The sequence below is a fragment of the Pangasianodon hypophthalmus genome, chromosome 10, assembly GCF_027358585.1.
Source record: "Pangasianodon hypophthalmus isolate fPanHyp1 chromosome 10, fPanHyp1.pri, whole genome shotgun sequence".
Classification (NCBI taxonomy): domain Eukaryota; kingdom Metazoa; phylum Chordata; class Actinopteri; order Siluriformes; family Pangasiidae; genus Pangasianodon; species Pangasianodon hypophthalmus.
In genome coordinates this window covers 11,343,086-11,359,392 of record NC_069719.1, presented here as the reverse complement: position 1 = coordinate 11,359,392, position 16,307 = coordinate 11,343,086, and the positions used below count along the sequence as shown (strand labels likewise).

Sequence of the window (16,307 nt, the reverse complement as noted above, 5' to 3'; positions counted from 1 at the left end):
AGAAGACCTCTGCAGGACAGGACAAATAATTGGGGGAAAATAGGGTTTTAAGACTTCTGGGAGAAATTACCTATTTCGTTTCTTATTCACTGAAATTCTCAATTCATAAATTATGTAGGATTTTACATTGCATTTACATTAAGGCATCTGCATTAGTGCTGGGGCATTTGATAATATCATACTGATATTGTGATTACATCACAGCAGACAATTCTTAGATATCAGGGTTATCATCGTTGCTTCAGTGTTAATCACAAGAACAGGTTCCTGACTGGACACTGAAATAAAGTATTGTATCAACTGTTTCATTTTCCCTTACACCATGGATTTAATGTGCTGTTATTTAACAAAGAAAAACATAATTGTTGATATGGTGAAGCTTTCTGTAAGGAGAAGTGTATTTAACATTTATGGAAGGAATCTGTGGTGACTTATTTATAGTAAGTTTTCCGCCACAGGAGAGGCTTCAGGACAGAGGACTTTGCACTTTCTGGGTTTTTTTTGTTTTTTTCCCCCTTTTTTCTTATTAATTTCGAGAGAGAAAGAGAAAAGAGGCTGGTGAGGGAAAGACCATGAAAGACTGTCTTTTTTGTATTAGAACCATTAGAATTAGGATCTTGTTTTTTATGATTCAGTATATATATAGTGTTTATTTCTCAGTTTAAATCATCTTTGTTGGATTTATGTCTGCCTAATTTTCTTAATTGATTACTTATGTTTTAGTTTTAGAACTTTAAATGAAATCCCGAGAAAGTTTTTTTTTTTTTTTAATTGGGCAAGCAATGCAGGATTATGATGTTTATTCAAATAAATAATCAGGATCAATTTTCCTTTAAAGGTGGACTAAAAGAAATCTTGCCATATTGTTAGTGTTGGACTTCTGTAGCAAAACAGTGACACACTAGTCCTTTCATATCTGAGAAATTAACAGAAAAGGGAAAGGAGATAGCAGGAACAGGCCATGTACCCATATAAGGCTTTTGTTCCTGAAAGAACATAATATTCACTCGGGTAGTTGCAAAATCATATTTTTCTAATCCCTCTTAGTGTGTGATGATGTAAATCAGTTGGGTTATGAGAATACCATGTACAGCACATAACCAGAGATGGGAACTAACAAAGAACGCCTACTCTGTTACTGAACTTAAGTCTGATTTTTACATCTTTTAGATTTCCTTTCACAAAATTGTTTTCACTTTTCATTTCAAGAGAAAAATATCTACTTACTACACCACTGCATTTCTCTGTAATCATATTTATAAAGTCTTAAGGCGACTCTTTAGCGTCTGACAGCTTGAAGTAGTTGTACCTAAATTCCTAGCAAACCTCAATTTAATAGATACGACAGCAAGAATGAGACCTGCAAGCTATTTGCATTCAGCTAGTTTGTATCGTTAGAGTTAGCATGCTAGCTAACATCTGAGAGATTAGGAATAAAGCTGTTACTAGGTAGCCTTAGCTAATGTTTTTTTTTTCCTACATTCCTTGGTGAGAGAAGAACTAACTTATCATCAGTAACTGAAATGACTAACTAAAGTGATTTGAAGCAGATTTGTGAATCTTTCTTGTACCTTTACCTTCTTGCGTTATGTCAAATTTAACAACTTCTAGCCTACTTTTCTACTTGAAGAACATCAAGCTGTAATTCTGTTTTTTTTTTCCCCAGAGTATTTATTGAAACGAGTAACCTCACTTTTACCACGACCTTAGGTGCTCTGAATGTGAATACACCAGTGTGATTTTTAATAGCATTAGATGATTAATAGTGTTTAAACCCTACACAGTAGCCAACTCCTGGCGTTATCTCTATAGTGGTCAATAAAATGACCGCCATATTGGAAGAACCCCATTAACTGGTCCTCTGCGCGCGCCATTATTTTATAAGCTTTTGGTTTTATTATAAAGCTTCTGGTTAGCCCAGTCACACGACACAAGATTATTACAACGAAAAAAAAAACCCAAAACAACCTGATAACTTAAATATGTGCAAAAATAAATCATTCATTAAGAGTTTTAACCCTTTTGAAGAAAGAAATAACAGTAGCTAATTCATTACAACATTAGAGTTGTGTTGAAGCTACAGTTTGTTCCACAGTCAATTTGAGGAAAAGGCTGCGTCCAAATCCTGAGACAATTACACTAAATAGCCTAATGCTATTGTGTACTGGAGAAATCACACGCTCGCCCAGATGAAGGCGCTGGACTGAGGCGGGGGTTTAGGGGAAGTGCCCAAGCTGAGATAATGAAGCAGTCCTTATGGAAAGGGAAAAGCGGGATTGGAGCTCTGAGTGACGTTCACTGGTGGAGGGAGGGAGCGAGGGAAAGAGAGAGAGAGAGAGAGAGAGAGAGAGAGAGTGTGTGTGTGTGTGTGTGAGAGAGAGAGATAGAGAGAGAGAGCCGCTGGACTCCATTAGCTTCAACCCCGAGGACGCACTTCGTGGGACTTTAGTTGGACCAGTTTTTCTTGGGAAAATTTCTCCATGCTAGAATTAAACACAGTTTTCGGAAAAGAAAGGAGTTCAAGCAGACCTCTCGCGACGTCGGAAGTTTAAGGCTTCACTTTGGGATTTGACTGAACGTTAGCGTACTCGTGAAGGTGAGTGAAGCTTAGTGGAAGTGCGTCTGTTTGAAAGCCTCGCTTGGCGTTTGATGTGATTGAATGTGTGTGTGTTGTGTCGCGCTGCTTGCTTTAAAAGTGTCCGTTTATTACAAGTGTGTACACTGGAACTCTGTAGCCAGGCGTGCTCTACTCATTGAGCTGAGAGTTTATTAGAATCTCTCTCTCTCTCTCTCTCTCCCTCTCTCTCTGAGGAGTGCTTACGTAATCAGCCATATTCCTGAGTTGAGCTTTACCGTTAGATAAAAGGCCTACAGGTGAACATGCTCTTACACAGTCAACAGCTGTGTGTTAGTTTTCTCCTCGTGGTCAGTGCTTCAGGCTTGTCTTTTGTTCTGGATTGTAAAACTAGCACATTATTTTTTTACATGGCTGCTTTGTTCAGTCAGAATTTCAGACAAGTCGCGCGCGTGTTTGAACCAGTGTAGCCTGTTTCTGTCCTAATTTTCACCTCTGAACTGGTACCGGCTCATTTTCAAAAACCTACAGTCACTTGCTTGAAACCCTTCCCCTTGTTTGGCTACATCCCAAATCGCATACTAGCGTACTAAGCAGTGTGTCAGAGTACTACGTCACCAGTGACTGTCAAACTGGAATGAATAGGAAATGTTTTATTCACTTTTAATCAAACTATTGTATCATTAGCTATATTCTTAGCCTGAAATGACTGGTATTGGAACTGACATTTACTGATTGTGCTTTTTTATGTATTTTTTTGATCAGGATATGGCTCTGGATGGTATACGGATGCCTGACGGCTGCTATGCCGATGGCACTTGGGAACTGAAGATGCATGTGACTGACCTGAACAAGGACGTCTCTCTGAGAGTCACAGGAGAAATCCACATTGGCGGAGTCATGCTGAAGCTGGTAGAGAAACTTGGTAAGCTCTGCTCAGTCTGAGAGTTCATGTCCACTGTGGGTCTGGTTCACACTAAAGGTCATTCTTCTGAAATAGTTACTCTGTAGTACTGTTCGGACAGGATTTCCAGACATATGTCTGTTGAATGGTGCCGTATGATGATGTTTAGCTCACACAGGATAAGCGATCTCTGTATAAATCACAGAGATTGGAGTGTCTTCACGATGTACTCGTCTTTATCACACTGAAAATTCCTTTTGTACTACATGCACCTGATTTTAATACAAACTGATTGTTTTGACCTCTATTATAAACACTTGTTCTAGGTCTTTTGCGACTGCCAAATTACACTTGACCATTAGTAGGTCACGTGACCTTGACCTGTACGGTATGTAGGCTATACCAGTATACTCAATAACCTCCCTAAAACTCCTGGAAGTGTCATTTTTCTGACAAGTTCTTTTAAAGGTTGTCTACACATTCTTGATCTGCGTTTTAAACTTGGCCAGTACTTGGTTTCACTTTGGTTTTGGTGGGAGATGAAAAGAGCAAGCGGTTGCTGGAGTGAATTTTATGCAGAAGACAAAGCACAGAATCTATTTTTGTACAGGATATAATGGGATTCCAGACAGGTACATGAGCAGTCCATGAAATGACTGATATGATGGATTCGAATGGGACTAGAATCCCAGAGATACTCCGGTAATAATTACGTCTCCGCATATAAAACTAGTCCAATCCGAACAGGCCTTATGACTCATTTCACTGGCTCTCTATAACTTCATAACACATTCATTCAGCATGAAGTTAGAACTCCACATCACACTAATGAATTCAGGACACATGAGCAGAGGCATGAAACTGTATTAATAATATTCCATATGATAGAACAGTAACCAGTGTGTCACTTGTCAGGCTTTTAATGAGTCATTAAAACATTACACCTTTTTTCTTTTGGATTGCGGGTGACAGGTCGCTTAGTATGGAAAAGCTCTTTTTAGATACTCCACATTCCTACTGATTCATGGTTGTAGTTTTCAGCCTTATTTTGTCTTCTGCGGTGAAAACTGTGCTCCATGTGGTTCTGTACTGAGACTTAGCTTACGCTTAAACACAGGAACACACACACATTTGGAAATGTGTATGGGTAGCACCGTTCGTGCTTGCTAATTTTATTAAGTGTTTCAAGTCATGCCGTGTCTCTTCCTAATAGTGAACAGAGTAAACAAAAAAGCTGCACTTAACATTAACCATAAAACGTTTGTTTTTGTCTGCTGTTTGTATAATTTGCACTTTGATTGAACAACGTGTGCTTAGTTTATTTACTTCTAGTAACGCCAGAGACATTGCAATGCAATGGCATTATCAGCGAAGTAATCCATTTCGTTTATGTTTATTACACCCATTATTGTAGTTCACTTGCACTTTCTCAATCACTGCTGATGATGTGTTAAGGGTGTGACAGCGATGCAGAATTAAATAAATTTGCCCAATGTTAACACTAATTCTAGGGGATGTTTCACCTTGTCCAATCACTTAACTGTCAGTCTAGGCTAGAAAAAAATCAGCCCCAGCCATGTGTGTTTTTACTCAAGATGTTATATGGTGGTGCTGGTTTTGTTTTCACAACAGAAACAAAAAAAAAAAAACTGAAACCATTTGTTAACAGTTAATGAAGTGGCATGGATGGCAAAATTGAGCCATATTTTTCTTTCATTTTTTTCTTGAAGGAGAGCAAAGGCTTAGCTCCTGTAGGCCATTTGTACACAGCCTGCCCTGGTTCAGCATGTCTCTGTCTGTATTGTTAGTAATATTTATTGTACTCGTTGGGATAGTCTTGTCTAACCTGTTCATAGAATAGTAAAAGCAAGACAGAGAAGAGAAACAAACTAGGCTGTTCTCATACATGTTGAGTAACAATAGCCTACCATTTTGATATTGAGGAGATTAGTTATGTATTGAATGTTTGCTTGTCCCACTTTGTTGGTTACATATTTCAAAAGTGTTGTTGTAAGGACAGTGTTTTCTCTGTGACCTCTGTTGGTGAAATGAATTTTGACCTTGTTACTATGATTAACTGTATCTTTTCTTGTTTATGTTTGCAGGAAAAAAATGTGCATTTATAGTTCATGTATATTGTACCCTCAGAGGTATGACCTGTACTGGTCTTATCAGCCACTAGTTATTCCCTTGAATTTGCCATCCAGCCCCCAGTAAACAGGACCCAGCAGTGTTTGTACAAGAGAGGTCGGAGTAGAAGCAATGGCAATTATTAACCCTTAAGTGAAGAAACTTCATGGGGAGCATATCTATGTGAGAGTAACAGTTGTTTAGTCTACATGCTTCACTACTCCTGAGTGAAACCAGTCTTTTATTTTTACACAGATACAGAGATAGACTGTGAAATTGTTCTGATGTGGCATGTGTCACATCATGGTAAGGTGTTGTGTTTGTAGCCAAGTCCTATCTTAACTTTAACATATTTAACGACATTTAGGAGTGGAATCTTTTTTGCACTAATTTGCTCAAGTTGAAACTGATATGTTATGGAGGATGGTTGGAGTAATGTTTGACAAATTAAAATTGAAATCATACCCACTGTAGACTTCCTGCAGTGCCTGTGAGGCCATGATGAATCTCTCTGTAAGGACAGCATTGTCATGTGTAAGAGGGTTCAATGACCTAATATGGCTCTTAAAATCTAGAAGAGCCATTTAGTAATGGGAAGCTCTTGTTCTGTTGTGTCCTTTCTCTTACTGACCTTGTTTTAATCTTGCTCTTCCCCCACTGTGACATTGTTGCAATGTGTCCTTATGAGATTATTTTGAAAGCTTTGTCCAGCTTGTCAGTTTTTCATAAGACACACATGACACACACTTCTAGCATGCTCAGTCACTGCTGTCCTGTCCCACCGACATGCTCAACTTGACATTGCTAGGCTGTAGTATGCACTATAGTATTTGATTCACACAATACTGTTTTTATGCTGTCGCATACATTTAACACTGTTTTGCAGGAGTGGACATATCACTAGCCTGGGCGCCTGAGACAAGCAGATTTTGTTTTCAGGCTATTCGGTTTTTTTATTCATAGTTGCCCAGGGGACAAGTGGGTTCAACAACAAGAAGGTTTTATTTATCTGTTACTGAATTTATGATCCACCTCTATTTTATGACTTGCAGCATGTGTAGTTTGAGGGAGAGACGTACGTTTCCACAAGTGAAATCAATTACTGTAACATCTCTTCTCTTACATGCTATACTAGTTCACTCAGCAATTCTTCCGATGGCCTTAATGGATTAAAAGTTAATGCCAGGAAAATGCTTAATCGATTGTAGTGGTCATTTCCGCCAGATCTTTTTAGAAGAGCGTTATTTAAGATTTAATGATCAGGATCACCAATGACCTGCAGTGCAGTTTGAGCGTCTACATCTTCAGTTCTCACTCTTCTGCCGCAGTCTTATCTTTAATATGTCTGGCATATCTTTTATAACTTGTCTCTTCCTTTGAAGCCGAGTCTTCTTTGCCTCATAGAACACAGTACAAATGAAATCTCAGGAATCCTAAGGACTGAACTAGGACTGCTTTCTCTTTATGAATGCTAAATAACGTATAGTGTGAGATTGTATCATAACTCAAGGAGATGAGAAAAGCAAACTTTTGGAATTTGAAAGAGAAATCTGAGGCAGAGAAGGAGTCCTTTTTTTTCTTTTTTTTAAAGTTATTTGCCATTGAGTCAGCAGCTATTTGTTCTTAATATTTGCCAAGCTTTCGTCAGTAATGCATTAAAGCACACAATGTTGGGCTGAGTTAATGTGTTGGCTCTCTGTGTCTGTTTCCAGCCAGAGAGCTAAGGGGAAAGGGGATTGAGAGGAGTGGATTATGTGTGTTGGGCCCCCAGCATGTGACGTGAGATGCTCTACTAGAATTCCATAAAAGTCTTCTGTTGAACGGGAAATGACTTCCAGGGTTTGGCATTTTCCCTGGACACTGCCGTCATCACAGTATTTTCTGCTGCTTGCTTCTGCTCCCAGCTTCTCTTCAGTTTCTGGCATGCGGTGTATTACTCCTTTTTTAGCCCTGAATGCTATTTTTCCAGATGTTGTGCAATTATTACCCTTACGAATGGTCTAGAAATATGATCTAGTGTTATGAGTATACACAATCTAGCCAATGATAATAGTTCAGCACAAAATAAAAGAATTAACTGAAGAAAATCTTGAAATACTGACTAGCTTAGAATCTTGTGAATTCTTTTTTTTCTGTTGGTCATGTGGATTTTTCCGGTCACTACAGTGTTGGAGCAAGGGGAAGATCCCCCATTGTTGATAACGGAGTAGGGGTTTTCAAGGAAACGGACACTGTTTTACACAGGAAGCAGCAGTTCCTGTGTAGTTTTTTTTTTTTACTTGACCTCTATGCGTTGGGGTTTTTGGAGCCTGCTAGCCTTCCCAGAATTCTTTCAATTTTGGAATCAAGTTACTGTTATATGCATGGATAACCAGATCATGGGGAAGACCTGGGATGTGACACATTTTGTTTTCTGCTAGCAAAGCATTGTGAAATGTATTTTACCAGAATCAAATTGCGTTCATTTCTTGCTTTACCTTCATGCATTTGGGTTTTTGGAACCTAAAAAAAATGAATAGGTTTACAGTCATCTACATAGATAACCAGAAATGAGGAAAACTGTGGATATTACATGCTTTATTTATGGGAGAAGCTGTGCATTCTAGGCCAGATGTGATGCGTTTTATCAGAATCACAAATCATATCTTGCTTTATTCTGTAAAGATTTGTGATTTTAATTTGCACTGCGACTGTGCATGTCTGCTTTTATTACTGGGCAGTTGTTGCTTTGGTTCTATAAGGTAATTTATATGGCAGCGTCTTCAGGACACTCTAATCTAGTATACAGGAAGTAGTTAGGGTAAGTAGGGGCCCTTCCCAGTGCAGATCTTTCCTGTTGCTCTGATCAGATCCTGCTGTGATTTAGTGTTTCTTTGAAGCTCAGTAGCTCCTTCACTCAGGCTGAACCCTCCTGCATGCACTTTCTTGCACATTATTGTGTATATTTCTAGCACAGATATGTTGAACAGCTTTACATTTCTAAAATATTTCAAATTAGAACCTTCATTTCAACTGTTAGTAAATGCGCTTCTCTTCAGCCAACCAGTTGTAAGAATGTATTATTTATTGTGCCATACTCTGAAGCATGAAGGTTAGGTGTGACACTGATCACCAATCAAAACTTTCAAATAACATGCTGCCTATCATAGCATCCATCTGGGCAAACATAACATTTGGTTGGACTTCCTCTTGGAAGTCTCCACCCCCCTTTTCCCCCTCACTGAGTAAGTGACTCTGTGTTGGAGCTCTTGATGTAGAAGCTGGCTGATGATGTCGGGCAAATCGGTGGTTGTTTGCGTGATGTTTCCCAGCTGTTCTGTTTTTGAGGTCTGTGAGGCCTTGAGGCTTTCTTGGGCATTGATTTATGTCCATGACATCCCATGTAATGCGATTAAAAGACTTTAGCTGTAGCATATAATTGTATAAAGCTGCAAAAGTGAGTGCTGCTGCATGTTCGGACTGTAATACAAATGTGTATGACTGTCCATTTCTAAGGACGAGCTTAAAAAAGTCAGTGCATTACCTATTGCATGCTAAACTACTGTTTACAAAAATATACACATGTTATATGAACACTGAGGTAGTCCTTACTGTTTTGTCAGTTTTGGGTTGGCCAGTCCTCCTAGGTTTTTCTTGATCTACCTTGCTCCACTGCTAATCTCCAGACTAGAGCATGTCCTCCTTGGGCCTGTGGTACATCTCCGGGGGAACTTTTGGTTTGCTTAACTGAAGGCTATGTTTTTCCCCACCGCTTTGTGTTCAGTCATTATTCTCCCCTGATCAGGTTAAAGGGATCATTGCATGTGTCCCCCGGGAGGTTTGAGTGTCTCAAAACAAGATCAGAGGGACCATTATTGATCAAGGTTGCTCTCTAGATGACCATGACCCCTCTGCTGGTCCTTGAAATGTCCTTGAGAAAGCAAGCTTAGTTTTATTTTTCCAGTCATAGTATTATGATTTTTTAGACTAAAGTGTTTCAAAATGCTTTTCAATGACATTCTCAAGATGAGCATTTGATTGATTTTGATCTTTGAGATTGATTTTGCTCTTTGTTTGATCATGAAAATGTAATGTTAAGATGTATAATAGATTGGCAATTGGTGGTGCTCTGACAACACAGGACAAAATTTATTGTCGACATTTTATAGTTTTTATGACATCTGTGATTATAATCACTCAGCAACAGTTGAGCTTTGTGTTTAGGAGTAAACATATGGGAGGAAAGCTTGTATATGGAGAGGATGAAACTTGAGCTTTGGAGTGTCTGCTGATGTTTTGGCCTGGGGAGTCTTTAATAAGACCTCCTTTTTTCTGTAGTTTTATGTAGCCATGGGCCAGAAATCTGACTTGACTGGAATGCAGCAGTGAATCTGGTCAATTGTTTTTGTAGATACTTAAAATGTCATTAGTAAGATTTGGATGTTTGTGTTCTGAATGTGTTCGGATTACTGGGGTTCCTCATAGTGGCACCTTTTTTTTTCAAAGGTAAGTTAGTGTATTGCCAGCATTGAATAACTGCTATGAAACTGGAAGAGACATGTACACTATATGGCCAAAAGTATGTGGACACCTGAACATCACCCCTGTATGTGGGCCTTCCCCAAACTTGCACACAGTTGTCTAGAATGTCTTTGTATGCTGTAGCTTCAAGATTTTCCCCTCACAGGAACTAAGGGCCCCTAACCCGTTCCAGCATGACAATGCCCCTGTGCACAAAGCAATGTCCATAAAGACATGGTTTGCCAAGGTTGGTGCAGAAGAACTCGAGTGGCCTGCAAAGCTGCTTTTACAGCATCATCTTTATCTATTAGTGGTGGAGAGCTCTACCGTTCAGCTTGATTTCCAAATTATTACATATTTTACAATAATGATCTATTTTATTCTTTTAGATTACACCGTCTCACTGTTTTCATTTCTCGAAACTTACGTCTACATGTGTTAAACAACTATGCACCTTTGGTGGCAGACCAACCAATTTTATCTTAAAGTAAATTAAAGTAAAAATTAACACTTAATATTTGGTTGCATATCTTTTGCTTACATAACTGCGTCAATCCGGTGACCCACTGACATCACCAAACTGTTTTGTTCTTCTTTTTTGATGCTTTTCCAGGCTCGTACCTCAGCTTCTTTCAGTTGTTGTTTGTTTTGGGTTTTTTTTCCTCTTCAAGAGGTGAAATGCTGCTCAATGCTGGGTTAAGGTCTATTGATTGACATGGCCAGTCTTAAACCTTCCCCTTTTTTCCCTTGATGAAGTCTTATGTTGTGTTTGCAGTGTGTTTTGGTTCGTTGTCTTACTGCATGATGACGTTCTTCTCAATTAGATCGGATGTGTTTCATAGTAAATTGGCAGGCAGAATGTTTGTGTAGATTTCTGAATTCATTCTGCTGCTACCATCATGAGTTACATCATCAATAAAGATTAGTGAGCCTGTTCCAGAAGGAGCTATGCAAGCCCAAGCCATGACGCTACCTCCCCTGTGCTTGATTGATGAGCTTGTATGTTTTCGATCATGAGCAGATTCTTTCTTTCTCTACACTTTGGCCTTTCCATCACTTTGGTAGAGGTTAATCTTGGTTCCAAATCTTTTGTGGCTCATCTCTGTATTTCTTTTATTTTATATGTATTTCTTGTATTCTCTGTAATTCCAATCTGGCCTTCTGATTCTTAATGCTGATGAGTAGTTTGCATCTTGTGGTATGATTTCTATATTTCTGCTCTTGCAGTCTTCTTCGAATGGTGGATTGTGATATCTTCAACCCTGTCCTTTGGAGGTTGTATGTGATGTCACTGACTGTTGTTTTTGGGTATTTCTTCACAGCTCTCACAAAGTTTTTGTGAATAACTGCTCTTGTTTTCCTTGGTCAGTTGTTTTGCTGTCTGGTTATTAGTACACCAGTGGTTTCTTTCTTTTTCAGGACATTCCAAATTGTTGTATTGGCAATGTCCAATGCTTGTGCAATCCCTCTGATTGATTTTCTTTCTTTTCTCAGCTTCAAAATGGCTTCTCTCTGGTCTTCATGTTGGTTTATCTTTTTTTAACAACACATGCAGTTTTCACAGGCAATTTTCCCAGGGCTCAGACTGACATTCAGAGCTATTAATTGCTGTTAATAACTGGGCAACAAGAAACACCTGTCAGTCACATGTTCCAGTATTTTTGATCACTTGAAAAATGGGTGAGTTCAAACAAAAAGTGCCATTTTCTAAGCTGTTTAACACATCACCATGTGGATATAAGGAAAGCTGAAATTCTGATCTATCATCTCATATTCATCAAACCCAAATGTATTCAGTGTACAGCAAAAGCAGAACAATTGGCCTTGCCATTCCAGTACATTCGAAGTGGACTGTACACTGTATATGCTATTGTAGTGCACAATTATCACAACACTGAGTTGCCAGTTTATTAAGTACACCAATCTAGTAGTGCACTGTCTTTCAGAACAGCATGAAGTTTCCTGGACATGGGTTCTACAGGAAGCTTGGATGCATTTTGCAGGAATGTTGTACCATATGGAAATTATTGTGGTGCACAGTTGCTGCCAACTGGATAGCTGCACTGGGTGTCCTGCTGTAAACAACTCTTTCCACTTCATCCCAAAGATGCTGAGTAGGGTTGAGATCCAGGACTGCACAGGCCGTTGAAACAATGAAAGCTTGCTGTTATGCGCTTGGAGCCATTCACTGACAGTACCTTCTTTGTGACATGGTGAATCATGTGGGCACGGGCCATCTGAATATGCATAAACTTAGCCATGAAGTGATAAATTTGTTCTTCTGTTCTTGTTTTTCTCTTGTTTTTTGTTCAGCTGTAGATTTTTCAAATCTAATAAGTAGTGCATTCTGGGATGCCATTCTATAAAATGTACTAACCTTGCTTTTTATCAAAACATATCACTTGTGAGTATTCAGCAAGGAAACACAGCTACTCAGTGTGACTAACATCAGCAGATAACCCCAACCTTTAACCTCCCCCTGGGGTTGCGAGTATGTGTATATGTATGTGTCATACTGAAGCTCTTGAAAGCATTAGGCTTAAATCTGTAAGAGAAGATTAATGATTGATAGAAAGGATCAACAACACATGATCCAGTCATTGCAATGTCAGTGCTGCCTCTCATCGGTGTACTTCATCCTGATATCTGTCCCTGCTTGTCACGTTCACTATTGATCTGGTTATATAAGTAGCTCAATATCATACCTGTTCCAGACAACACAGCATGCATTTGGGAAGTCATCAGGACCTGAGTGCATCAACAGTGCTTTCAGTCGATTCCTCAATCGATAATTGTATGTGCTTTTTGAGAGATTTTTCTCTTTCTGTACTTGGTCCTTAAAAAACATTGTGCAAACATCTCTTCTGGGATGCCATTAGCATTAGTAATTCTCAGCTTTTAGGTTTTTAGGTTTTAGGTTTTGATTTATACTCTACTCTTTTCCGAAGCTTGCTCTTTATAAACACAAGGCAGTGAAGTGACACTCGTGTGAACAGGAGGCATGCAGGCAGCCTAGCTTCTCCTCATGTATTCTGTACATCACACTTCTCCATTTCTCTCTCCAAGTGTTCAGGGAAAATGTCACCGTGATTATACTGTAAATGTGAAAACAAGTAATATTTTAATGCACTTAATTTTTACTTGTATTTTATTCACTTCACATTTTACATACTTTTTAATCAAGCAAACATCGATCAGAATGACAATTTCTCTAAAAAGGTTTGCATGATCACTTCATATTGTGAAATAAAGTGTGACGCAAATTCAAATGATTGCTTATCATGGCAATAATTGAGCAGCTTGAGACAGCCTGCTTGACACTGACATGAATTATTACCCACCCAAATAAGGTTGCAAATAAAAAGCATGAAAGATGATGGTTATGCTTATGGATTGACTCATTAGTACTTAAGCAGTGGATTAGATGGACGTTGTTCTTCCTGTAGACCAGTCTACCCGCATGCCTCCCAAAATCATAAAACCCCATTCCCTCTGCAGCTCCAGAGACTCCTGCTCTGCATTCAGTGAACCCAATTACTTAGCCCTGCTTTCGTTTAGCTACAACATTACATCATCCCCTGGCAGCCTATATTTTTAGCCAGGAGAAACCATTGGCCAGCAGCAGATTGAATTACCAGCCTTTATACAGGCTGTTTGATAGATGTCCGTTAGACCAGCCCCCCCACCCCCACCCCCCCAATAGGACGGGGGCTGAATGCATAGAAGGGATTGTTTTGTGTGTTCAATTTACAACTGAGTGTCACAACTACTGCAACTCTTGCTCTGTCACTAGAATTTTATAAAAGGTTTAGCTTTGCCACATGTTTTTTTTCCCCCCCTTTTTTTTTTTAGCCCAGCCCAGCTCAGTTTAAGGTTTGCCAAGAGAATGTGTGGTACATTACTTTTTTGATATATTTGGATGCTGTGTGAAGATGAGACGGCTCCACCCAGACTGTTTATTCAGTTTATGCAATCGTAAAATGCTCAGGACATGACTGTTCCCCTTTTAAGGAACTACATTATCGTTGTGCTGCAGGAAGCTTATAACTTGAATTTGTAGTTATTACATCATGTGAACACACTGATTCAATGCTCTGATTAGTTATACTGATGTAAGGTTTCACTAAATAACATTTCTCTGTTTGAGTTATTGTATCCTTTAAGTAGAATCCATCATTGTATGGAAATGTAGTGTTGTCTTTAGCTGAGTTAGCACAGTGAAAGTAAGCATCCTGCTGTTATAAACCAAACCCCTGTGACACCCCCGCAGGCATTCACACAACTGGGACATCACACACAGCTTAGCTACTACACGACACACCCTCTCTCTATTTTCAAACTGACAAAAATGAAAACCAGATTTTTTTTCCTCTTTCCATGCAGTTTCCTTTTTACTAGAAAATTGTTGATGGTTAGGTCAAGTTAGCAGAAAAGTTCTACTGAATGGTTGCTGTTTTGCAGATTAGAGGTTTTCTCAAAACACTGTTGCTTGGCAGCAGACCGCTGATTGACGTAGCTAAGTAGCACTGTGGAGGCCGATTATTGTAAACTAAGATGATGGATAGTGTGACACTACTTCTCGGTCCAGGTTGTATATTTCCATTGCACTTATCTGGACCGGCCAGTGGAGACATTATTCCCAGCATCCCAGCTGGTGGTTGGGAATCACAAAGATCACAAAGACTACGTCCAAACACACACACACACACACACACTGCACAGTCATTATATAATTATATCAGTCATTATATAATTATATCATCTGCATAGATTATTTTTGATGAACCGTTAATTGTTTTTTCCCCTAAACTGTGGGTTAAGGTATAAATGGTATGAGATTTAAAACGACGCTAGCAGTTTCTGCCACAGACTGCCTAGAGAATAAGTAGTTTAAATGGAAACATTGTGGTTTAGGGAGCCCCAGTTTGGAAGGATGGAAAGCCAACAGCATAAAGGAGAAACTCTGAGTCAGTGTGTTTGGAGTCACTAGTATGGTAGAGTGGAGAACTGGGAAGTAGAGAGAGAGGGAGAGGAGAGGCAAGCTTAGAGAAGCAGTGAGGAAACTGGACACTGCTGAGGAAAGTGCTAGTCCCTGTGCTTGCCTGGAAGCATGCCTGAGTTCTGACATCACCGCTGGAGCAGGAACATCCGCTTTTCCGGATGTCTACTGCATTGTCTGGCTTGAATTGGTCTGAACATTTCTATTAATGCAAGAGAGTCTGTAATAGTTATTAACAATGAAAATTTTTATTATACAATCCCAGTCTACCCATGACTCAGTTCTTTAGCAGTGCGGAGGAAGGGGATCAGTTGCTTAAAGGAACTGTCATAGTGCAGAAGACCTGCACAACACATAGCCTTTGCCTCCACTTGAAGGAGCAGGTCTTTATAGACCTGTTGTTGTTTCTGCCCTCCTCTTCATCCTAGGTTTACCCTTATGTTGACCAGAGGGTCATTGTTATGCTATATACACACATACACATACACACCCCTGTTCCTCTATTGTTAGCTTACAGCTGTGGTAGAGAATTGGGTTTTAGGTGCTTACAGCCATTACACTTGGCCTTTGGAACAAAGGGAAAGCTTGAACCTGATCTCCTTGCTCTGTCACGCAAGCAACAGTTCTTTCCCATTCAAACATTTACCTCACCCCAGCCCCTTTCATTTTCATCCCACCCCCCCTTGCATCCTGCATGATTGGCGCTCTTGTCTCAGCTCAGCTCTCTCCCATAAATACCATCCCCTGTTTAGGAACCTATGGTGATGTCATGTTTGAAGAGAGTTCCCTGGAGGCACAAAGTAATCTCTACCAAATGCAGTGTCACACCCCTGTCATTAAAACCATGGATCTTTGTGCTATCCTAATGGTCTGTTCTTTGGCTCATACATCACTGCCACTTACCCACTGACCTTTTCTCACCACACTAGCTGTATTTACATATAAAGATTTTCCTCAGGCTGGATAAATTCAGAGCTGTTTACCCTAACCCTGAACTCAGGACTCGGTTGAAAATCTCTGTGTGCATGTTGCATGTAGCCTGAACCAAATGATATACATGCAAGGAGCATCATTTGGTGTCAGTGTGTTAACATAACAGCGAGAGGCTGATGACTCCTCATCTGGCATAACAACTAGTTAATGTCAGTTCAGCATCTTAAATGAGTGATCATCGTATCAGTCATGTCATATGAGTTTTA

The 16,307-nt window shown here is 39.5% G+C and overlaps 1 protein-coding gene across 4 annotated transcripts in view; it reads left to right on the top strand.

The window, feature by feature from the left end:
• The first annotated feature begins 2,320 nt into the window (after nucleotides 1-2,320).
• Nucleotides 2,321-16,307, top strand: part of fermt2 (FERM domain containing kindlin 2) — a 38,516-nt gene continuing 24,529 nt past the window's right edge. The window contains exons 1-2 of one of the 4 annotated variants that reach the window (XM_026933854.3): nucleotides 2,321-2,596; nucleotides 3,341-3,500. In XM_026933854.3, coding sequence (XP_026789655.1) covers nucleotides 3,344-3,500 — 157 coding nt within the window. In that variant the 5' untranslated portion in view covers nucleotides 2,321-2,596; nucleotides 3,341-3,343. The remainder of the gene's footprint in view (nucleotides 2,597-3,340; nucleotides 3,501-16,307) is intronic. The other 3 variants (XM_026933855.3, XM_026933856.3, XM_026933857.3) reach the window with 3 other exon arrangements.